General features: G+C 36.0%; 1 protein-coding gene across 15 annotated transcripts in view; it reads right to left on the reverse strand.

Annotated features, from left to right (window-relative positions):
• Positions 1 to 25,677, reverse strand: part of SETD5 (SET domain containing 5) — a 74,120-nt gene that overhangs the window by 30,066 nt on the left and 18,377 nt on the right. For 2 of the 15 annotated variants that reach the window (XM_054595186.1, XM_054595178.1), the window contains exons 2-10: positions 11,474 to 11,533; positions 8,500 to 8,686; positions 7,474 to 7,698; positions 3,923 to 4,115; positions 3,535 to 3,640; positions 3,000 to 3,208; positions 2,599 to 2,657; positions 1,752 to 1,930; positions 747 to 785 (exon numbers count right to left, since the gene is read on the reverse strand). In XM_054595186.1, the coding sequence (XP_054451161.1) occupies positions 747 to 785; positions 1,752 to 1,930; positions 2,599 to 2,657; positions 3,000 to 3,208; positions 3,535 to 3,640; positions 3,923 to 4,014 (684 nt within the window). In that variant the 5' untranslated portion in view covers positions 4,015 to 4,115; positions 7,474 to 7,698; positions 8,500 to 8,686; positions 11,474 to 11,533. Of the gene's footprint in view, positions 1 to 746; positions 786 to 1,751; positions 1,931 to 2,598; positions 2,658 to 2,854; positions 2,896 to 2,999; positions 3,209 to 3,303; positions 3,441 to 3,534; positions 3,641 to 3,922; positions 4,116 to 7,473; positions 7,699 to 7,854; positions 7,946 to 8,499; positions 8,687 to 11,473; positions 11,534 to 12,570; positions 12,694 to 12,736; positions 13,258 to 25,677 lie in introns of those variants that run through there. The other 13 variants (XM_054595179.1, XM_054595180.1, XM_054595189.1 and 10 more) reach the window with 13 other exon arrangements.

Consider the following 25,677-nt stretch of genomic DNA (forward strand, 5'->3'; position numbering starts at 1 on the left):
TATAATGAAATGCTTTGAAATCCTAAGTAACTGTTTGTGAGGTATGTTGTTATCCTATATATACACGTAGGTAAAGGAAGATACCAGGCAGTATAATCAAATCTCCTTTGGGCCAACTCTGTTTTTATAACTCAGTACGTAAAAGTTCATGGCACATAATTTCCCTGTTCTTCAGCTGCTATCCAAAATCACATCTCATAAGCTCTTCTATTTGATAACCACAGAAAAGAAACACATTAGCATCATCAAAATCTTCTATACCAAATAGATATGCCAGGAGAAACAGTTCCGACGTAAGTAATTCCAGCAAGAGTAATTTCTATCAATAAACACTACTTTTCTACTGATGAATATTATCCTTCCAAATGGTGATTAAAGCCCACATGTTGCTAGGGTGGGCACATAAGAGATGCTCTATCACCAGAAAACTCTCAGCCCTGAGGTTGAGGCTAATCACAATGACAGAACACATCAGCCTCATTTTGTTTAGCAAAATGTCACCCCCAGAAAAGCAGCTAATGAAAAACCAACACATGAAGTCTTAATTACAGAAAGGGAAAATATTTCAGAAAATGGCCAAGAAAATCTATTTTGGAGAAAGGCTCTATGAAAACCGAATGGCAACAATTACAAACTAATGAAAAGCAGAATCCAAGATTCCCAGACCATCAATGTCAGGAAAGAAGCTGACCAAAATGCAAGATCACAGTGAAGTAAACACAGCATCAGGGAAGAATACCCCTTACCTTCATCCGCAAGGACTTCCGGGATCCCTCTCGAAATGCCTATCCCAAAGAGGAAAACAAGTAGAACAAAACAAAACTTGGTACCAAGAATGACAGTTATACCTATCTGAGACTAAAACTAAGGCAAGAATTAGTGTTCTAGTCTGTCCCCCTTTCCCTAGGTAACAAATACAATTGAATTCCCCACACTATTATCAAGAGTAGGGGTAGCTTGAGGTCAGTGAACTCTGTGGCTAATTCCAGTACATCCCACTGTGAAACGAGGTAATTAACAGGGAAGAGCATGCATCACTTAAATCCTATATGCACCCATGACACTAAAAGAAAAAGCAAATTAAAATGTTAAGGTGGCAGATTTACCAATTTTGAAATTAAGAAGGAAACAAAGACCAATCCCCTTAACAAGGGATGGGCAAGTCACCTAGGAGCAACAAAGTTGCCCTGATGGGGAAGAAAGAACACAAAACAGAAGAGGTTTCTCCTGGAGACTTTTTAGTTGAGAATACAGGAAAGTGACCACGACACTGAGGAAGCCTAGACCATTCAAGAGATGTTTCCTGATTTTTTTTTTTTTTTTTTGAAATAAGGCAATTAAAAAAAAAAAACAAAACTCAACCCAATGACATGAGGTGGGCATGTACCAGGACAAGATTTTCTGATTGCTTTGGGCCAAGGAGGCAGGGAGATACCGTAAGGAATAATGGAAGCCTAGACTGGAGGCTGTTGTAGCACATATGGGGGCTTGTGACAAGGTGGGGCTGGGATTTCATACCTGGGATGGGGCTTGGAGGAGAAGAAACTGTGCCAGGTGTGATGATATGGAGAGGCAGAAGAGAGGTTGGTCTACATGTTCATAACACACATTAGCAGATTTTTGCAAGTAGAGCAAAAGTGGCCCTTCAAACATCTGGATCAAATTTCTTAAAAGAATTTTGGTGCATTCTTGGTCCAAAATTTGAGCTATTTTAGACATATTTCTACTTAAGATACTTTTACCCTCCATACCTTGATTTTTTTTGTCTTTGGTGCTGCACGACCCTTTTCTGGACTCTTTTTCCGCTTCTTGGGTTTGGTTCTTCTAACAGTTAAGGTGATGCTAGTAGGTGTGTGCTGTGTTGCTGTATACAACACAGTGGAAGGAGAAAGCTCCTCATCCCAGCTTTCTGTTGCACTGCTATCCCCACCTGAGAAAAGGTTATTTTATAGTTTACATTGTATAAACAGATTTAAAAGCACATTAAAAACAGCTTATACCATTAGATCTATCTCATATCCAGTAGGTCATTACTTCTACCATTACCATATTTTGCCGTGTATAATGTGCATTTTGCCAAAATTTTTGAGGGAAAAATAAGGATGTGCATTATACATGGGTATAATGACTACACACCACAGGCACAATAATCCCATGTGTAATGTGCACAAAAACCATTGGTGTGCATTATACATGGCAAAATATGGTAGCTGTCATCTGTATAACAACATATATACCCACCTTCTATATGAAAACAAGATTCCTTCTGTATCATTGGCATAATAAGCATATTAACTCTACACTGTATATATTTCTTCCCTTATATTTGGTCCCAAAGCTCTATTGCCTCAATATATAACATATAAAAACATCTAATTTTCTGTGCTCACTAGAAATATTGATTGTACAGGGCTAAATGTCATTTATGGATACATTTAATTCACAATAAGAGAATGGCATTGTAGTCTTGTGAGGACTTCTATGTCTTTCCATGAAAAGAGCTAGGGACCATGGGAACTTACAGAAGGGGTTTGGACAAATATTTAAAATAGAAAATATTTTATGTCAAAATAGGGGCAAAACCCATCTTCTGCTTACCTGATATGTTGTCCTGCTTCCGCCGATGAAGTCTAATAACCTTCCCCCTGCTCATTCCCCTAAAGAGGGAAAATAAACTTAAAGTAGTCCTTCCAAGAGCATATTAACACATTATTGCAAAAATGGGAGAAGTGTCTCTGCATACACTACCCCCTTCTCCTCCCACCTACCAAAAGTCTCCAGGACATTTAAATTTCATATCAAATTCAATAGCTTTAACATCAATCTCTCATTCCTTGTTGTCAGCAATTCTCACCTAGTGCAGAGAATTCGAGCCAAGGAGCACTAAGGAATCATCTACATTAACAAACACAAGAAAGAATACTTTGAGCTTTTCCCTACTAATAAGAAACCCTAATCCCAGCAACCCAGGCTTGAACTTAGATGGAACATGATCTTACCTGCACTTGTCACAGTTGAGAAGGAAGCCATCCTGAGAAAGACCACAAGGACACCAGGTAGGAACAGTCTCTCCTTCAGAGTTCGGGCTGTCTCCACAGCGTTCCTCTACGGGCGACGGCAGGCCATTCAGGTCAGAACGAGGGATGATCGTCTGGACAGGGGGAGAAGCAGGAGGTGTCGGAGGAGGAGGGGCTCCGTAATTATGATCCTGAAAATAAGATTTTTTAAATCAACAGTGTCCAAACACTGGCCCCTCTCTCCCCTAAAGTATGGTACATATGGAAAGAAAGAAGAAAGTAGTACCCTTCGTTTTTTGGCTTCAACCAGGAAAGTGATAAAACAAAATGCCAAGGTCAACTGGGACATAAAAACAAGAACAATGATGCAGGGCTAGACGTCCGCTGGAGGCAGGGAAGTGCAAAAGGGGCAACTTCGTCATGCTGCATATAAACATTGCAAGAAAGTCACAATGTATAAGAATGGATTACACTCCAGGAAGATCACTGCTTTGGAGAGAAACAAATGCATACTCACAGCATAAGGCAGTCCTCGACACCCATGCCTCTGAGTGGTCCCATAATTATGAGTGGAATACACGCTCTTCTCATTAACTGCTGGACTAGCCTCCACAGATTCAGGGCTGCACAAAGGCGAAAAGCAATGCATGATAGCATAACACCTAATCTTTCCTTAAACTAAGACTTAACTTCCCATTCTAACCCCTCCTCTTTCCACAACCACCAGCTACTAGAATAAGAGAAAGAACTCAGTGAAACAATCTTATTAACATAACTAAGCCTATAAATAACACTAGAAATGTTATTAAATGTGGATTTGTGTGTAACATGAAGCCAGTACAGGCAGATGTCTCAAGGCAGGCACCTGGGATACAAGGTGTCCCTAATGACAAACACAAACGTACCAGCTGAGCAGGGAGTTTCCCCTAGAGAAGCCACTCTGGGCTGCTTTAGACTCAGAACTATTCTTCTTAATTGGATCTCTTAATACTTCCATGAAACCTCACATGACATTTGCAGTGAGTGAGATGATGAAAGTGCCTTCTGTACTGCCCCAGGGACCAGGCCCTCTTCCATTCACTACCAAGACAGGATACCCTGAAGAAAGTACAGGTAAAAACAATGGCATCTTATATTTGTACCTCTCATCTTGATGAACCCCCAAATACCTTTAGAGTAATAACTTCTCATCCACCAATGACATGCAAGCATATAAAGGACACAATTATTTTATGGCTGCATGGTAATATAACAGAACTTCAAAATAAAACTGTACTCAGAAGTTTTGTTAATCTAGTGACAACAACAGTAGTAGTAGCTACCATTTTGAATTTCCCATTACTTTCTAGGTACTTTATAACTATTCATTCATTTACTCTATGACTACTCAACATGGGAAATGGCACCCCATATTTAATGAAGGGTAAAACTAAGGTGGTGAGGTTATGTGACTTTGCCAAGGTCACACACTAACAGAGTCAGGATTTGAAACAATGTTTGAGTTCAAAGCCTGTGCTATTTTTACTAGGCCTAATTCGTTGGTAAACCAAGATAACATTCTACCTTTAAAGAAAATTATAAGAGATTTTAAGTAACCAGGCTTAGCAAGAAGCTTAAGTATCTTTCTGTACCTTCCCTGAGTGAAAAATAAACAGTTTAGGCACAATTTAGAAGAAAAGAATTATATAAGCATTCAAATTTAGAATTTTAATGTAATCCTTTAATTGGTAATAAAAAGGTATAGGTGGCAAAGAATAAAAACTGAATTTTAGGGGAAAAAAAGAACTTTATTTGGTTAGGTTTTGGGAAATTTTGAAAGATAATTGTACTGTTTGACTTTGCAGAACTGAATAATAGATATCTATCATTTAAATTAACCAGAAGAGACTCACAAATTAGAAATTTCAAGGACACCACACATAGCTCAGCCTTAGACATCAAAGGGTCTTTTAGGGCATCAAATAATGCATATGGTTTGCTTCCAGCAGTATATGTTTTCCTGCTTGAAAATACACAATACATAGTACTTGGCAGGAATAAAATGTGAGGTTCAATGTGGCCCAATGTCAGCTGAAAAGTGAGGGATAAAAGAAAATTCTGATATATGTATCCAACTCACCCAGTTATATGCTCCAAAACTGTGAGAAGGGATCTTATTTATAACAGCAAAGGTAATTTCTAGGTGAAGAACTCCAGACACAGGAAAGTATTCTGTTAGTGAAGTGCATGCATTTTATTACTTTAAAAGAGTGCCTGCCAGATGGGAACTGGGGGGATAATATATCAAGAATGGAGGTCAGTATTCTTGAGAAAACGATGATTTGAATATGGCTCACTGGGAGGCAATCAGCTCTGAGTATTAGGAAACAGGTGGCGTTTCCTAAATTAAACCAAAGGCAAATAAGCATTAATAAATTGAAGGTAGAATTTAATATCTATGATGGACAGTTAAGAGACAGTAATTTTATACATGATTAATTTACTTGATAAACAAGTATTCCAAAGAACTATACCAATTTTAAGAGATTTTGTACCACTGAACATATGGGGTGAAACACGACAACTGTTTATCAGGAAAGGTTTATGGTTTTTTTTTTTTGACAGGAAAAAGGAAAGTGATATGAAATAAAAGATGGCCATGGAGATGTAGCTATGTTGGTTGTATCTTACCCATCTCCAAAGTGGGTAAATTTAAACATATGCACTTCACGTGCAAATCTAGGGAATAAAAATAAAATGTATGTTTTGGAGGTTAAAGGCCATCTCACTGCACAATACTTTCTAGTCAAGTACAGCATTTAATATATAGCTATGCATGCCAAGTACTAAAATTTAAGCTCCTATATTTTGATGAGGAAACTTTGTAATTTCCATATTGTTTACTAATTCATTACATTGTTACAATAGGTAAATATAGGATTTCTTAGGATATTCCTATATATATCTATATCTATATACATATATATCAGCTCTTATCTATATTTTAAAGGGACTGAGAACTTGGAGTGTTAGGATTGCATCTCTTTATTAGCCCACCATTTTATGCAAATGTAACTATAGCCTTTCTTCCTCTATGTTTAGACTGCTACAACAGCTGGGCCCATACACAGAACCCATGCTTACAACAGAGAGATTCCATCAGTTGTGTTCAAAGTACAATATGCAACCTGCTGCTATAATGCTACCTATTTGGAAATGTCTTAAGTTCATTTGTGGCAGGATTGTAATTCAGAAAAATTTTTGTATTCATTGTTGTATCTAGAGTTTCCCCACCCTACAAATATATCAAAAATGCATAATGCATAATGTTGCTATCAGCTTTAAAAAAACGTAAAGTAAGATCTAGGTCTTTTCCTTGGTTGAATATTTTGCCCTTCATACCAGATTTAAACTTCGTACCAGTTGCCCAGAAGAGTGGAATATGCATGACAGCAGAACATGCATGTTGAAGCATTAAAATATATCATCAGTAATGTAACAGAACGGTACACAAGCTATTTGTTGACATTCTCTTGCTCTGTAGAAATATTAAACAAATAACTGTGTACAATATTCAGTTATGACCACAGTATCAAAAATCTGCCTGGAGATTGTGAATGAAATGTCTCAGGATACAGAAACACTGCAGTCCAATTTTTAAGCCAGAATTATTTTTCCTTCTGTATTCCCTAGTAATGTTTATGGGCAGTCATCTGTGTATTCTGGGAAAAATATCAGTATAAAGAATAGTTGCTTTTGGTCTTTATCTACTTATCCCAAACTCATTGATTTAATCTCTTTGTTGAAATTTCTCACAAATGTTAATGCTGTCTACCTATAGTTTGCTAGTCAATCCATATAGGAGCTATGGCCGACTTTAGAAAAATCTCTTACCACTACACAACTAGTTACCTACTAATGCAAGATTTGTAAGTACCTTATTTGGGAGTTAAACAACTGGAAACCTCATGTATTGGCATAACTAAATATTTTTGGCATGCAAAACAAACCCCCCCAAAAAACCCAAAAGCAAAACACAAAACAAAACCAAAAAAAACCACACACACACACGAAAACAAATCAGGAAAGAAAAAAAAAAAAAAGGCCTTGGAAGAAACACAATCCATCCTTCCCCATCCCCCACCCTCCATCTTCCTTTTTGTATGGCAGTTAAGGCCAAAACTGCTTTAAATTGTAGACTACCCCAGAATACAATGCACTGCTGCTTAGGGTAGCTTTATTTTAAGCCTTCCTCTTGAAGGAAGTCAATAAACAGTTAAGTTGTCCTAGGTGGCTTTGTGAAGACATATACAAGCTCTTTACTAATATTCTCAGTTTTAAGGAAGAAAACCACTATTACAGGGATGCAGTTGAACCCAAAATTCTGGTACAATTGCTTTTCTTTGCTGAGGGGGGAAGAATCCCCAGGGGACTGTGAAAATGGCAAGAGAAACAGGGGAATTAGAGCAACACCCACCTCACTCAAGAAGTGGCTGTGGGATCAAGAGTCTGAACTGGACCTGAACATATTCAAAACACCAGGATTTTTCCAGCCCAGACCCTAATCCCTGGTACTGCCTGGAATAGACTTGGCTTCTGGGGGTGTGCTGCCCCCTAGGCCCCTTGGGTCTCTTTCGCTGGACTTTCACATCCTTGTGTAGTGCCACTTCGTCTTGAAAGGTAGGGGGCTTCCACTTCCTTTCTGTAAGCAAGGAAGAGTGGGTACAAGGGAGGTAAAAGGACAAGAGGGGGAATCTGTAAGCAGGGGGAATCTTGGACACTTAAAGAGAAGGGATACAAAAGGCTAAAATTTTTTAAAACTGTGAATAATATATAAAGTTTTATAACAAAGGCCTACCTTCGTTGCCATTTGGCATTTAAATTCTTCAAGAATTGAGAGTCTATTTTTAGGGATTGGGCTTTTCGACAATTCCTAAAGCTGCTCTTAGCTGAAAAAAAAGTTTGGTACCACTGATTTTGAAGGTCCTCTTTCTAGGCAATGAATATTATAAAAAACAGATGACACTGCTTTCTACATTTTCTATCCCAAAATGTCAGGAAGTTTAAGTAACCTGCCCATATAAAGTTTCAGCCCCTTTACTCTAGAACAATGAGAAGTACATAGGAAGAGGCCTTCAGAGAAAATCAGTTGGAGAGAACTCCTCTTTATCTCCATCCATCAGAATCATCATTAATTCTACAGAAGCAGGTAGTGACACCTACTTTATTTCAACCTTCCCCACCCATCAAAACAATGAAAATGTAATCACTACTTTGCACACTTCATTCTATTATTTATTTACTCAGAATTCCCTCCCCCAATTCTTTTCCTCTCCTGTTTTTCCCCTCCAGCATCTATGGGAGAAAGGGAAAGGTCTAATCGCATTTACAGTGGGCTAGGCTTGGGTTTAGAAAATACTCCATATTTATTATTAGATGCCCATAAGAAAGTTGTCTCCACACAAACTGGTAATTCACCTACTACCTAGGAAGTAGCACTTACTCTGATCCAGCAGCCATATCTGAGTAGGATGTATCTGGTGTGGTGACTCCCAGAGGGATTGCAATGCTCATGACGTCCAACACAGCAGAAAGTGGAAATCACGGGGTCCAATTAATGGAGACTGGCCACTCTGAGAGTGGGGGTGAGCTGCAGAGCCTCAACCAACATGTTATGGACATGAGGAATCCTGCCACAGAAAAGGAAAATATCATCTAGTAACCAGATAGTTCTTTCAATTTATCCTCCATGCTGTCCACCTCAGCCCCCACCCGCTGCCCCTGTTTTTTGAATAAACCTTTTAAAGGGATAACTATAAAACAAGTACAGCAAGGGATCTATACATTGCCCCATATTTACTAGGTACTGCATTACTGAGGTAGCAAAAGTTATTCTTTCTTTTCAATTCTATTTTAATTTTTTCCTTTTCAAATAAAGAGAAATAGTCTGCCCAGCTTATTAATAAGCACATTTCCCCCATTCCACAACTGTCCATCAAACAAAATTTTCTAGTAACGTAGGACCTAACAACTTTAAAGATATAGAATGGTTAATAGAAATTATCTATTTAATTTTTTGACAATTCAAGATCTTCATTTAAACCCTGCGCCCACCCCCACAACTGCAGTTTTTCCAGCAGCCAATGTTATTTCTTCCAAATATGATAAGAGATCAGTCTGTTTCTATTTGATTGGACAAAGCTGTTTCTAATTGCCTTCTTTTGTCACAGAACAGTCTTCCTTTTTTAAAACCATTTTTATTTTAACTATAATTTCGGGAGAAGGGGCAATTATCTTAACCACTATATTTGTGAGGTAATATCCACTGCTAGGTATGAATAAAAACATAAAACCGCAAAGAGTACAGCTTCATTGTAAAGATCAGAGAATCTTTATGGAAATAATGTTTTTGTATGGAAAAACAGTGAGGATACTTTGAGTTTGCAACCACAACCAGTGGAATTTGGGATCAGAAAGACCCACAAACAACTTAAGTATAAAAATGCGAAAGAAGATTAAGAGATTTTGAGGTATGGTGCAAATGGAAAAAAATGTACTTTGTATGACTTTACATAAAGAGTGGTTTTATATTGTAAAAATAACCACTAAAAGGATGAAGTAAGAAACACTGTATGTGGGAGAAAAATCAATGTCAATGTTAAAGACCCAGATTAATAAAGATTTCTGCAAAAAGAGTCTACAAGGAGTCATGATTGATACAGTGATTCATGATAAAACAATTAAGATGGAAGAAATGTCAGAAGACTATACTAGAAAAATTAAATGAAAAGTATATGATACTGAGTCAATTCAGGGGACTGATGCAAATTTTATATGGTAGACAATCTGAGATGCTTTAATCTTAATTTGCTATCTGAGGCAAATTAATGTGGGTAAAAAACAACTGTGAACAACGAATCAAACCAGTATCATGCATAAAGATAATTACTCATATGTGATGTTGTTTTAGAATGCTAGAACAGCTATAAACTGAGCAGTCCTCCCTGGTGTCTACACTGTGCAAGAGCTTGATATCAATGGATCTAGGACTCTTCAAATATGGATGTTGCAATAGATCTGTTCCCACTCAACAGAGGTGACATATTGTTACAACTTGGGACTAAAATGAAAAGGGCAAATCTTCCTGTGTATTGCTTCCTCACAGCTCATAAAAGTGATTAATAACTTTCTGCCTTTAGGCCCAGCTTACACAAAACTGTTTCCTTTCACTAACAATAAATCCAAACAGATTTAAGCAGTACATCCTTAAAAGTCTCTGGAAAATTAAAATAAAATCTGCAAATGATAGGCGAGAGAATGTCAAATAAGCCCGAAGGGCATAAAATTAAATAGTGGGGCTTGTTGGTTCAATTTTTTCTAATTTTAGTATCCCTGTATAACTCAAATTAAAAAGGAAAATAAAAAAGCCCCCAAACTGCCTGGTTTGATAATCAGAGTCTGATAATAATCATACCTTCCCTGACCAATATAGTAATCTGTATATTTTCTTGTATATTTTCAGTAAAGAACAACAACAAAAAGTTACTCAACACCATTAAAACTCCTGTCACAGGCACTATTATATGCCCATAAAAATATGTCAGCTTCTAGATAAATACAACTTATAACCCTACACTGATAGCTGTTATTTTTCTGAAAGAAAATTTTAAAGTTATACTAAAAGGATGAAAAAATTACTTCAGATAGTATCTCCTTAATATATAATAAGTGATTAATACATTCCTTAATGAAATTCCACCCCAGCAAATTTTGATAGCTGAAAATAACTTAAAGAAACATTAAGTAGTTAACTATAAATTTATCTTGAATGAATTGCTCCATTTCCCTTTTGTCCAGTTTTACATGATTCTTCCACTCTTCTGATAAAAGCAATCAGAGGTTAGTTAGCTTGGCCATCTTGTTTTATAATACTGGGGGACTTCTTAATTCAAAAAATGGCAACAAAACCAAATTTCTCACATAACTGAGGACAGTTCCTTTCTTAAATAACACTCTTCAAAATGTAGCTATTAAAATGTTAACTGAAGACCTTTTAACATCATCTATATGCAATATTTTCTTATTATATTGACATTAGTTTTATAACTCTAGACAACAGATTCATAGAATAGTTTACTAAGCCTGGTAGTTATAGTAGTTATTAATCTATCATAATTTGGAGATGTGTCCTAGAGACTGAGAAGAATTAACACTGTCTCTGGGTGGAACAATTCCAAGATATTTCTTACTTGTTAATCTGTTCATGTATTCCTACTAGAGTATGAACTCTCTCAGGACAGGGATTTTTGCGTTTTATCCTCTGCTGTAGTTCTAATGTCCAGAACAGTGCTTAGCACACAGATGGTGTTTGAGAAATATCTGCTGAATACATTTTGACCATCCTTACCTCAACATATCATTTTAGTATTCATCAAAATACAAAAATCAAAACAAAAGAATTTATTTGGCTCAGTCACCTTTTTATAGACCTCTGAATATGAAGTCCCAAAAAATTATCTGTCAGTAGCTCTGAAGACCTAGAAAAAGTTGAGATACAAATTAGTATAAAAAGAAATAACATTGATGGACTCACAGAACTCTACAGAAATAATATTTTAATGGCAACTGTGTTTATTTCATCTCTGTATACTGTCTTGTTTATCATCCTATGTCCTATCTAGTACTATATTTTTGTTCTTTAACCTTTACATCCTATTTTACTATAAAGCAAGACCTAAATAAAGGGTGGAATGGGAAATTATCTTTTTTGTCTTAAGAAGTGTAAATACTTTATTATGTCACTGGATATTCCTTCTTTCCTTCAAATTAGAATCCTCTCCCATTTCCCAAGGGATTCCTTCTTTTTATCTCTGCCAGGAAGTACTTCTCGTCTCCACTGACCCCTTCCCAAATTCAGGGGCCTTTTTTTAACCAAATGTCAAATTTACTCTCTAGTCAGATAAGGAACTATCATCATCCAATAAGTTCATATTACTCCTTTCCCTCTCCCCCATCCATCCCACTTATATCTTCTTGTCCTACTACAGAAAAACACTGACAAAAAGGGAGTCATTTCTACTTGTGGTCAACTTTATAACAAAAATGTGAAAAAACAAAACCTTAACTTTCTACCCTCCGAAAAAGGAAAGAACTACAGGTGATGACCGAGGACTTTTGGGATAAAAAAAATGAAATTTAACATTAGCTAGTATGAAGTGTTAACACCTGAACTATTAATATATCAAACATGTGAAAGAGCTGTTCATGTTATTTTAGTTACCAAGGACAAGAAATATACTTTATGTTGATATTTTATGAATTTCCAACTTATTAAACATTGGAAAATGAACTATTCTTTAGGAATAATTCACAAAGAAGATATTAGGAACTATAAAAATAAAAGGATAAAGGTAACAGTACAATAAAGAAAAAAATAAATAAACCAAGGCAGACATAGATTCCTCTAGTAGCAAGAAATAAGAGATATAAAAAAATGACAGAAGGGAAAGGACAAATAAGTATAAATGTAGAGTAGGAGGGGAAAATGAATGTATCAGAATTTCAATTTAAGTACCTCCAGAACAATCCATCAGAATCCACAAAAACCCCAGTATTGTTCTCAGATTCAGAAGTAAAACCAGACTGCCTCCCAATACTGAGTACTCTTTTGAGAAGTCACCATTACAGTTTCTTGGGCAAAGGCTGTTAAATAGAACACATCAAAAATAGTTTATAATTACCCCTTGTCTTTTTAACTGAGTTCAGAAATGGTCAATAGTTTCTGTATTTGTCATTCTGACAGTCTCTTCTCCACATGATTTGCTGAAAGCACAAGCTCCATGTGATCTGCCTGGTCACTCTCAGAAGACAGACAGTGTTTTAAGAACAATTCCGACAGAGATCTCAGAAAAAGAAATTGCATCAGCCAGGTGAGCCGGAAGCAGCTGGGAGACAAGAGTCCAATAAACAGCCAATCCAATGAAAGAAATTCAGAACAAGTCTGCTTCAGTAATCCTGTGAAGAGGACTGGCAGGAAGAGGAGTGCCGCTTCAGAAAGAGAACAGGCCTCATATGCTTCAGACAGTCTTTGTACTGAGGCTGTGGACCTTGGCCATTCTCCCAGAAATGATGCAATCCTGATGAACAAGATCTGCTGCCAGAGAAACAATTGTTAACAGCCTAGGCAGACAGCAACTCAGCCAAGGAGCAATCTCTGGTCAACTTCACAAACCAAAAGAAAGCCAAATCTTTCCCTTAATTTTGGTCTCTGACAAAACGTGTACACACAGAGACACACACAGATACACACACATACACCCCGCCCCCCCATTTTCTCTAAATGTCCCTGCCTTCCCATTTGACTTTACCCCCCCCGACATACACCATTTTCTCTAAATGTCCCTGCCTTCCCATTTGACTTTACAACAGCTATCATCCATCATTAAATTTTAACAGAACACCGAGACCATTTTTACTATGAATATAATTCTCCAAGCATATTAACAGAAAGGTATTCACATTGATATTTTACACTTACTTTCCTCACTCTCCCAAGAAAAGTTTATGGGAGGTAACGGCTTCCCTAAATATGAAAATCACTCTGGAATCTGGGACCCAATTAGAAGATTTCAAAGTAAGGACAAACATGCACACTCACCAATCCAGGGCCAGAAAGGTATATTTTGGAGGCATTTTTGAAATTATGTGAAACTGTATGTTAAAAATAGGCATGTCTTAAAGAGAAAGTCTCTTCTTGCTTAGGCTGATATAAAAGTAGATTGAGTAGTATCATCGTACTGCAATGCCTACTTTTCTCAAGGGCAACAATATTACTTCAGATCTTTTAAGAGGATTAATAACTATTTTCATCCTATCAGCCATGACTTACTATTTTAGAATCAGGCTTAAAAATATCCTCAATTTAAAAATCCTCCTAGATTCTTGATCTCCTAGACCTGGTTTCTTTCTCAGAGTTTTGGTATCAGGTTGTTCACATAGTATTGTTACAAAATTATTAGAATGTTTTTCTCACTAACTGAAAGGCTCTGCATACAACAAACCTCACTTCTGTAAACTCTAACTAACCACAATTAACCAATTTCTTTCCTTAATCAATAACCCTTAAAATGACATTCACTAGGAACAAGCACCTAAAATATATCCTGAAATCAATATATTCAGCCCAACCTACCTCTATATTTAAACTATTAAATAATGAAAATTAATAGACATACAGAATAACTCTGAAGCCAAACAAGTTCTTTAATAGGTCAATAAATGAATAAATTTGGTTAAGAGGACAAAACATGTCAGAAAAATTTTAACTAGGGTTAAATAAAAGTCATTAATTTTAAGATTTAATTTCTGAACTCACCATTCAAATTTTGTTATATATGTAAGATGAATTTATTCTTAAACTTCTATAATTTCCTTCTTTTGAATGACTTTACAAAATGGTAAAAAGGAGATGGCAAAAGAATATTAGGTTTTTTGGTATGATTATTACCCTCAATTTAATTTTTAAATCGCAGTAAAGAAATGCAATAAATATAGCAATGCATTTTATCTATTACATGACCAACTTGTTTGATAACTATTGTGGCAGCTGCATTATATGCTCATTTTCCACCTCCAACCCCAATTAGAATACTGAGGCAACATACTGCCACTGTACTATAACACAGCTTTTTACCTTGGAAAGAGTACTATGAAGAGCTAGGAAATTTCAGTTCTAGCCTATGAGTTAATTAGTTTGGTGATCTCAGAAAAATCACTCTTGATAGATGAACCTTATATTCCTCAAAGTAAAATTTTCATTAGGCTTTTTCCTGTTCCAAATTTCTATGAATCCTGTCACTGGCTGATATAATTCATTCAATGTCTCAAAGTGTCAAGTTTTCTTGACTATATAATAGAAAGAATAATATCTGTTCTGCGGGCTTAGGTGCATGTGGACTAGCATTTGTAGCAAATAAGAGCTTTAATGGCTCTCTGGAACCTTTGTGAAGAAAAAGGAGTTCTGCTACTAACAACCTCAAAATTTCTAAAAATGATTTTTACTCTTCTTCAACAATGTGTAATTCATTCTTGCTACAGAAAATAATGTGAGAAGACAATATATGGGAAACGTAAAATAACGACGACGACGACAGAAAAAAAAAAACAACCCAGTATAGGAGAGATAAGGTGGTAAGCATTAGAAGAAATAAATTCAGTGAAAAGTTCATATAATTGGGATAGTATAAATTCTAAGTTAGGCTTACAATCTGAAGCACGTTAATGCAGGCAAAGGATCTAAGGAAAGTTCAGGGCTAAAGAGAAAAAAGAAAGGAGAGAAATACTGGGGTAAACAATTAAGAGACTAAAGAAATACCAAGACTTAGTAAGTATTTTAGAGCCAAGATAAAGTTTTCCGTTTCTCCCACCTCTTCTCCTGCAACACTTGTTTATCCCTTGGCCACTTTGCCTAAATTTACACTCCCTCTAGGGGCTACTGGGCTTGGCACAACAAACCAATAACTAGAATAGGAGGTAATTAAAACCTAGTTTAAAAAAATCCTATTTTAGTCCATAGTAAGAATTATTTTCCTGATGAAAATTTTCATTAATGGTAACACTATGGAGGCCAAGACATACTTACTTGGAGGGGAGTGCAGAGAAATGGTAGGGTAAGAGTAGATGCCATGAATCATAAAACTAAACACAAACACACACTACAATCTTAAAATACTGTAAGTTGACACTGTAGAAAAAGTATTTTACTTATAACTCATTTAAACAATGATAAATACATATTTACTGCTAAACTAACCGAGGAGGCAGAGACTATTCTTAACACCAATTAGAAATTAGGTTTCTAAGTATCAATATGATGACACAAACTTTAATTTACCTCTCTCTTTAAGGGGCTATACTGAAGACTTTGTGAAGGTTCTGTCCTACTGTGCTTGGAGCCTCAGCCTGTGCTTTTGAAACATGTACCAGACCACATTAAAAAAAATAGTAATAATAAAAAAGAACCTCTAACACCTATGGTTTGTTTCCTCTGTCCAGGACCTTTCCAAACCCTGAAACGTGAAGCAGGTTTACGTACTACAGACAAAGTGGGTTATGGACATTTATGAGGCATGAATATCTGTTATACTTTCTGTATTTAGGTAAAATTTCTCCAGTTGGTAAAAAATTTAGAGTTTTAAGATTAAAGTCTAATTCATTACTTTTTAGATGATGAAACAGAGGTACATATATATTAACTGTAAGAAGCCATATGCACACAATGGTGGTGTTCAGAAAAAAAAAATTACGATTTAGTGTATAACTTCTATTTATTAAAGTAATTACTACTTATTTTAGACAGCAATATCTGAATTAAAACAATTAAGCACCAATTTTTGGTATTGTTAGACAAACCAAGTCCAGCTTAGAATTCCTGGCTTTCTTGGAATTTATATTATCTAGATTTGCCAGTTTTCTTTCTTTTCCTTTCTTTCAACAAACATGAAATAACTACTATGTATAGAAGCTAACTTACGTGCTATTTTAAGGTGTTTCTCTATCCAAAGAGAGGATAGGCAATCTGCAAACTCTTTAGTTTTGCCTATGTGCCAAGTATTGTATTTTCACAACCATGAAGGGAAAAAATCCTAAGTATGCTTTTACAATTAATGAGTCATTCTGAAGATAAAACACCACCTTTCCCCCAAAGAAAGAAAATCCCCAAACCACCCCATAAATTTACCTGTGACACAAAGGAGTTCCTTATGGAAAAAGATTCTTTTATAAATCTCTTAAACTGTTTAGACAAAACTAATTGAATGGTCTCATGAAAAATTCTATTAAGAACAAAGGAAAATGGGCAGGAAGAACCTGCAAAACACAGATAAACAGTACCTGACCATACCTGTTTCTGAGATTATTTGGCAGACCAGGTGGCTAAGTATATAGCAGTAAAGGAATTTAAAGTTTAGTAATTCTGATATGCACCATATGATTCCCTGCACCCCCCTCCAATAGCTGTATCTTTATTCTTATTATTTAAAAAACACCTATAAAAATTATACAAACATTACAAAAGGATAAAGAAGTGAAATTCTTGTAATTCCATTTCCCAAAGATATTCAAAGAAAAAAGCAATAACCCTACTGTTCTGTAATGTTTTGTTCTTTTTGCAGTAAGTTTTTTAAAAAAAGTTGTTTATTATTTTTAAAGAGAGAAGGGAGGGAGAAATAGAGGGAGAGAAACATCAATGTGCAGTTGTCTCCCGCAGCCATCCTCCCCCCACTGGGGACCTGGCCCTCAACCCAGCCATGTGCCCTGACTGGGAATCAAACTGGTGACCCTTTGCTTCACAGCCTGGCGCTCAATCCACTGAGCCACACCAGCGAGGGCAGCAGTTAAGTTTTAAACATCTTTCCATATATGCAAAGGAGATGTACGAATTTACTTCCGTATCTTAAATGATGGCACAGTATTCTATCCCATGGATATACTATAATTTAAGTCAGTCTTCTGCTGGTAGATGTTTAGATTGTTGCTAATTTTCTACAACTTACTCAAAGCTGCAATGAATGGTATGTACACATGCCTTTGTTTATTCATGTGCACAAACATTTCCTTAGGACACATTCTTAGAAGTAGAACTGCTAGAATGGCATGAGCATATTTATTAGTGATGCCGAACCATCTCCTAGGAAGTAAAAACCATTTTACATTCTCACATAGTAGAAAGGCTATATTTTCTCAAAAGTTTTAGAATAACTTAAATTCTAAGTAATTTGTCTGAAGCCTTTTTCTAAGACTACATTCTAAAAGAATACCCTAAAATGAAAGTTAACTGTAAATTCTCACCAATTCTGATATACTTTTAAGACTGATGTGCTGTCATCTAAAATTCTACATAGTAAATAGAGGAAATCTCAATTCTTTGTCACTAAATTTGGGCTGGGATCTTCAAAATAAAACCTAGATAAAGCACTACTTCAGAACCAGAGTATTTTCTTAAGAGTTGTCCCATGAGGGAACATTTAATTCTTTTAATAGAATGCACTAAGCTCTAAATTTCTTTTTCCAGTAATGAAAAAACAAACTATGATAGCCATCTGTAATCTAGATGGAATCTGTAGGATTCTGATTGAAAAAAAAAAGAAAAAATGCAAGTAACCTAGAAGATCTGAGCTCTTTGGTTTCAAACAAGTTATCAAAACTGCTTTAGCAGCTGTGCCTAAGTAGTATAAAATGATGCCTTCATTTTAAACTATCCTTGGAAAGAACCTTTAAAACTACAATAACTTTGTCAATACTGATTTACTAAAAGAGCCAAAATATTGACTACATTTGTATTGCAGCTACAAATTCATACCTGAGACCACATGATCCAAACCTAAGCTCTGGATAAATGAGGCAAAAACCTCTCTCTTGCTGTACTGGCACCAGCACCTTATGACTAAGAGCCTGGATACAGAGCTATTCTTTCTCCTTTGAAATGCTTCACAAACTGTCTTTTATCCATCCATTCACCAACACTACACACGTTATGATTTCAAGGTTGCAATATAGCAATGAACTGGTCTCATTCACTCTGGGCCCTCAATGCTCCAATCTATTCTTCATTCTTCTACGACATTAACTCTTCTGGAACAGAACTTTGATCATTATCATTCCATTATCAGGAACCTACACTGGCTCCCTGATACCTATTGGGTTAGTTCGAACTCCACTGCTTGAATGGAGTAAAATTTTCCTTGTTAATTAGGTAATAAGCTGTTTCTTCTTCAAAAATTTGTTCACACTATTTATCTTTAGTGATATGCTCATTTTTTGTATCTTTAAAAAAAACTACTGTGAACAATTTCAAACAAATACAAAAGCCAGAGAAAACTGTATAATTAACTCAGACTCTACCCAGCTTTAATCAACAATCAACTCACGGCTATTTTATCTGTAACCTCTACTCTTTCACTGGATTATGTTTCAGCAAATTCCAGAAATATCAGTTGTATATATCACATCTGCTGAATGAAGTTATCCTTTTTTTAATCATAAAAATGGGTGAGAAGGGTCTGCTTACAATGATAGGGAAAGAAAGGCTATCATTTCTTTACAAAAATTAAGATGGATAAAGGGCTTAATGTTCAGTAATGTTTATGTTTTACAATTATATACCTATGGCTATTAAAAATGCCTTAATAATTTAAGAAAAAAAATCACTGTAAGCAACGAATTTTTTGACATGAATTGGCTGATAATAAAATTTGTGTTCTTGGTAATGAAAACATCTCCGTACAGCAGAGCTAACTGCAAGTACACCCATGACCCACAGCTGTGATACAGCAGTCCTATGTATGCTATATGTCAATAAGTAGATAAAACTCAGAAGAAACCACTCCAGAGCAGGTAAAGGGTGATATCCCATTAAACCTGTAAATTAAAAATAAGGACAGATTCCATCATGACCAGCTGGTCTCCTTATTTTTAGTGAGCAGTTTCTTAGAATACTTGGGGAGTCTCAGAATGACAACAGAGTAAAAAGGCTCACCCTATTCTACTGAGGCACACTTCCCAGCTAAAAAGTAACTGTAATGATGGTGAGTATCAAAACAGGACAAAAACATTTGGGAAATGTTATGGATGATTCCTATTTGTACCACGAAGCACATGTATCTTACTTAAGGTTCAGTTTAGTGGGAAATGGACACATATCACTGTCAATACAAATATATATCACTACAACATTCTACTGCAAAACTATTGATAACATAAAATTAAACTTTGATATACAGGGGTGGGCAAAAGGAGGTTTACAGTTGTTTGTATGGAAAAAGACATGCAGGTTACGATTATTACATTATTAACACAAAAGAATGTCACAATGGCAGTGCACTTAGGTACAATCTTGTAAGTGGTTCAGAATTTCAGTCTTCATTATTTACACATTCTTTTAGTCTACTTGCTATACTCAAACACACTTTGGCACAGAGTTCTTTATTATCATCACCAATAAACCTACTTTTTTTGCCCACCCATGTACAGTGTTTAGCCGATACTTAAAACTAGCCTGTATTTACTTATATAGTACGTTACTGGGTACAATGAAATCTTTGGAATGGTGAGTACAGTATTTCCCTAGCAGTCCAAGAGGACGAACGCCTATGAACCAACTAGCTGGCTGTTAGACGTAAGACCCAGAAATTTCAAGAGTTCCCATCACACAAAGTATCAAAATATTATAAATATTTCCCTGGAGATCTTTATAATAAAAATGACTTAAAAGCCTTGACACAGATGCTCATCTTTGGTCCAGTTTCAGTAAACACTTCAGCTATATTTAGGACAAAATTCTCATTCATTAATTAAAACTTATAATAAATCAGTACCAGGACACTGACAAAATAGCACTTTTTAGTTAATGACTACAACTGGCATAGTAAGCTGCTTCAAATTCTTATGCAAAAAAAAAAAAAAATCACAAACATATACTATGCTAAATTTTCCCAGTTATTTTATTCTTTAATTATCTCTGTGGGTTTTCCAATATCAGAATTTGACCCTAAGCATAGCCCAGAATTCTAGCACTCATTAAAGTAGAGTAAAACACTAAGTATCTTAGGGTTTATCTGCTATTTTTCCCTTTTTGTTGAGACATCACCTACTTACAAACTTATTTTTTCCTAAGTAAAATATTTCTAAATGCTGAATCTTACTGTTTTTGAATACTGTATTTGCTTTTCTAGTTATAAAAACTAAAACACCTTAAAAAAAAGTCCTATACCTCAGATTATGATAATCTCTCATAGACAACCGCTCTTAAGTTATTTCTCATAACAACTTTAGAGTAGTGGTTCCCAATCTTTTTTGAGAAAAGTATAGTCTTTAAAAGTGCAAAGATTCCGGGGTGGGGTGGGAGAAATTGGTGGAGGGGATCAAAAGGTAAAACTTCCAGTTATAAAATGCTAAGTCATGGGAATACAACATACATCACGGTGACTACAGTTAACAATACTGTATTGCATATTGCAAAGTTGCTAGGAGTGGATCTTGAAAGTTATCATCACAAGAAAAAAATTATTTTTGGTGATATGTAAGGTGATGGATGTTAACTAGACTACCTGATCATTTTGCATTGTATACAAATACTGAGTCACTATGTTGTGCACCTGAAACTAGTAAGCATGTACCTCAATATACCTTAATTAATATATTTAAAATGAGGCTATTAGAGCAGACTCTAATCCACTTTATGTCCTTATATGAAAAGAAATATGACCAGTGTCTTTATATGAAAAGGACACACAAAGAGACATTAAGAATACGTGTATACAGAGAAAGACTACGTAAAGATACGGCATGAAGGCAGCCACCTGCAAGCAAGAAGAGGGGATTCGGGAGAAACCAATCCTTCCAACACCTTGATCTTGGACTTCTACCCTCAGAAAGTGCAAAAATTTTAGTATGTTGATTAGGAAAAATACAGTAAATATATACACACACTGTTAGACTACCTTTGCAACTGGGTCTCTTGGCCCACAAAGTACTAGTGTCCAAGAATAATCATTAGACAACTGACAATGCTTCTGTACAAAATCCTGTCATCTAATATTTTTAAGAAAGATTATTTAGCCATGGCTGGTGTGGCTCAGTGGACTGAGTGTCAGCCTGAGAACTGAAAGGTCTCTGGTTCGATTCCCAGAATGGGTGGCAGGTCAGGCCGTCAGTTGGGGGCATGCGAGAGGCAATCCCATCGATGTATCTCTTGCACATTGCACATTGATGTTTCCCTCTCTGTCTCCCTCCCTTCCCCTCTCTCTAAAAGTAAACAAACATAAAATCTTTTAAAAATTTATTTATTTAGCCATTAAAGGAATACACAATTTATAGCCTGGTAAATATATCAGATAATACTTACTAAGGGTGACAAAAGAAAAAAAAAGGGGGGGAACGACAAAGATTTCTGCCCAAGAAGGTATCCCCTTTGACCTATCGGGCCAAATCACCAGAAAGCCCCTGTTAAAACAATGATGTCTTCATGCTCATTTCTGAATTCTAAGAAAAGACCAATGATTATTCAATGAATTTAGGATTTAAGAATCCACTAAAATTCAACATTGTTTCATGTCTTAAATCCCAACTCTTCTGCCATCCGTACATTAAAGCAAGAAGGAAACCCACTAGACTTTTATTTGCCCTAGTATCAATAATCAAAAAGTCCTTCTGAGTGTGCAACTAGCTTGTTACTGTTTTTCTAGCAGATTCAAACTTTGAATACACACATGAATTCCTAACAACGTTGCTTTGGTGAAGTGCTCAAAGGAGACAATATTTGCCCAATCTCTTCTTTGAGGGGATCTATAGGGAACGTTTATTTGGCTATCATCTTTTTACGATACAAAGACTAATTTACGCGCCAATGTTTGAGAGATGTTTGTTACCATTCTGTATTCTACCAAAATACAAATTCCTTCAGGAAGTCTCATTTGACTTCTGTATTTGTTATTAATTAAGGTCTCCCTATTTAAAAAGCAATTTCTTCTGAAAAAAATTACTGAATTCACCAAGCATACCTCAGAGTATATCTAGGCCAAGTTAACACAAATAAAACTAAGGAGGTTTCAATCTTTAGTAGCAAAATTATTTGAATTTTCAAAAATAAAAACTTAAAACACAGATCATTTTTTAAAAATAAAAAAACAAGTACGTTCGCATTAAGCTTTGTGGTGGTTTGCAACTTGGCCTAAAAAGGTCAGAAGGAGGCCTCTTTTCAGGCCCAGTAAGAATCAACAGAGTCTCGTATCTTCTTGCTCTGTTAGGAACCAAATACTAGGGTACCTGCACTACTTAACTTTTTGAAGAGGGATCAGAGATTTGTTAGTCTCTGATAAGGACCATGAATCTTTTCCTCAGAAAAATGCATACAAAACTTGTAAAACTTCTAGGGATTCATAGGCCTTTAGTCTATTCTCTTTTCTGAACTGCAGCTGGACTTGAATATAGGAAGCCATAGCTGACTGACTGATAAGGAAGGTATGGGTGCTTGGAAAAGGCCCATTAACTTTTTTTCAATACCAAGAAAGCCACAATTTTTAGCCACTCTAGTAGGGGACAATGACCAATAAAAACCCATCTATTTTCCCCTTCTTTATCCAGATTCAGAAGCCTTTTCTAATTTCAGGCAGAATCCTAAAAAAAAACAAAACAAGACAACAAAAAACCAAACACGTCAAAACTATGGATTGTTAGAAGTACCCAGAATAAGGAGGAGAGGAAAGGGTAAGATTATAATGGTGAAGATGGGAAGACTTTTAAAATAAAATAGGTAATATAGTATAATGAAAAGATTCTGGAACCATAAACGCTTGGCTCACCCTATTACTAGCTGTATGATCACTCTGGTTCAGTTCATTTGTAAACCATCCCACAGCACTATTCTGAGAATTAGGTGATAGAACATTCACAAGAGAACCTAGCAAGATATTCGACACATTATAAGCACCCAACTTTTTGTATGTAGGATTACAATGTTAAAGGAGTACACAGAGGGAAAAAGAAAGCAAATAGGAACCACTTTCCTGCTTCCAAGCCAACAGTATGAAGTGGAAAGGAATCTACAGTTTGAGTCCTGTTAGTAACTTGCCAAATCCACTAATACTAAAATTTGCTAACTGTCACGGAATAAACCTATATCCTTAGTCAGATATATTATTAATTTCTCAGAGAAATCTTGACTGTTTTGCATTGATCTGCTATTTATAAGATCCCTTTTCTGAAGTTCAACCATCTTATAAAATGAAATCTGTTGTATACTGAACATCCTGTTAATTTACCCATAAGCTTCCTCAATCTTCCTGCCAGGAATACTTTCCAGAACTGTACAGACTCCATAATCTTTAAAATATTAACATTTCCTTTTAGTATAGTCATTATATATCTACACAGCCACTCTTTTTCCACTGATTGGAAGTATGTGATAGTCACAGGAGGAACTGGGTGCAGAGGGCAAGTAGCACTGACGGGGAGGGGCTGAAAAATCTGGTTATGTTTACTAGCCTAATGTAACAAGATTCACAGCCAAGTCCGCAGATATTTTATTTTAAACTTTAAAAATTTTTGTTGTGAAAAATTTCTAACAATTATAAAAGTAAAATTTTATTAAGAACTTCATTTGCTTATCATTTCAACAATTACCAACTTATCCAGTCTTGTTTCATCCATTACCTCTCCTCCATTCTACAGCAAACAATATATTCATCCACCAATATTTTAGCACATTATCTCTTAAAAAGGATGCATTTTAGTTCTTGTTCTGTTTTGTAGGGAAGGGAGAGATAACTTTAGCCCACCATTTTGTTCTTCCCTAGAACTCTCCACATCTAAAATAAGATAGATAGTTACCTATCTTATTTAATAAGGTAGATCATTAAATCTACCTGGCTGGGTAGCTCAGGTGGTTAAGTGTCATCCCGATTTGCTAAGGTTGCAGATTTGATCTCTAGTTGGGGCACATACAAGAATCAACCCATGAGCCCTGACTGGTGTGGCCTGGTTGGCTGGGCATCCTCCCACAAGGCGAAAGGTCACTGGTTTGATTCCTGATCAGGCCACATGCCTCACTGCCAGTTCAGTCTTTGGTTGGGACGCATGCAAGAGTCAACCGATCAATGTTTCTCTCTCTTGCTGTTTCCCTCCCTTCCCTCTCTCTAAATTAAATAATAATTTTTAAAAGGATTCAGTCGACTACATAAATAAGTGAAAAAAAAATCGATGTCTCTCACTTTCTCTAAAATCAATCAACAAACATTTTATAAGAAATAATAAGGTAAGTAATATCGTATAATGAAAAGATCCTGGAATCTTAAGGACTTATCATCCAATCTGAGTTCACTTTAGCATCCCCCAATCTCACTCTATTCCCAATAAATTAAAAACAAAGAAAACTTCCAAAACACCCAAGAGGGAACACTTCCAAACTCTTTCACGAAATTAGCATTACCCTATAATAAAGCCAGAAAAAAATACTACAAAAAGGAAAACTGCAGGCCAATAAACTCGATGAACATAGATGCAAGTCTTCAACAAAATATTAGCTAACTGAATTCAACAGTATATAAAAGGATCATACATCAATCACGATCACGTAAGATTTATTCCTGGTATGCAAAAATGGTTCCCCTACCCAAATCAATAAATGTGATGTACCACATTAACAAAATGAAGAATAAAAACTGCATGATCATCTAAATCGATGCAAAAAAGTATTTGGCTTTTCTGATCAAGATGGTGACATATGGAGGCAGACATGGCTCCCCTCATTGCACAAACACATCAAAGTTACAACTAAAATACAGAACTATCACTCAGAACCGTCAAAAACCAAGCTAAATGGAAGTCTGATGCTAGGGAATTAAGATACCACATTGATCCAGACTGGAGGGAGGGGCACAGACACAGAACAAGCTGGTCCCACACCCACGTGTGGTAGATGAAAACTGGGGAGGGCCATCTTGGAAGCAAGAAGTCCCAGTCCCACACCAGGTCCCACATCCCAGGAAGACAAGTCCCCATGACTGCTGGCTGTGAAAACCAGTTGGGACTGAGTCAGTGGAACTGTTGGAGCCCCAAGCACTTTCTCTTAAAGAACCCACACTCTGACTCACCTACTGAGACTCACTCCCTCTTAGCTCTAGCACTA

The sequence above is a fragment of the Pteronotus mesoamericanus genome, unplaced genomic scaffold (genome assembly GCF_021234165.1).
Source record: "Pteronotus mesoamericanus isolate MK-2021 breed Mesoamerican mustached bat unplaced genomic scaffold, CSHL_Meso_final scaffold_54, whole genome shotgun sequence".
NCBI lineage: Eukaryota > Metazoa > Chordata > Mammalia > Chiroptera > Mormoopidae > Pteronotus > Pteronotus mesoamericanus.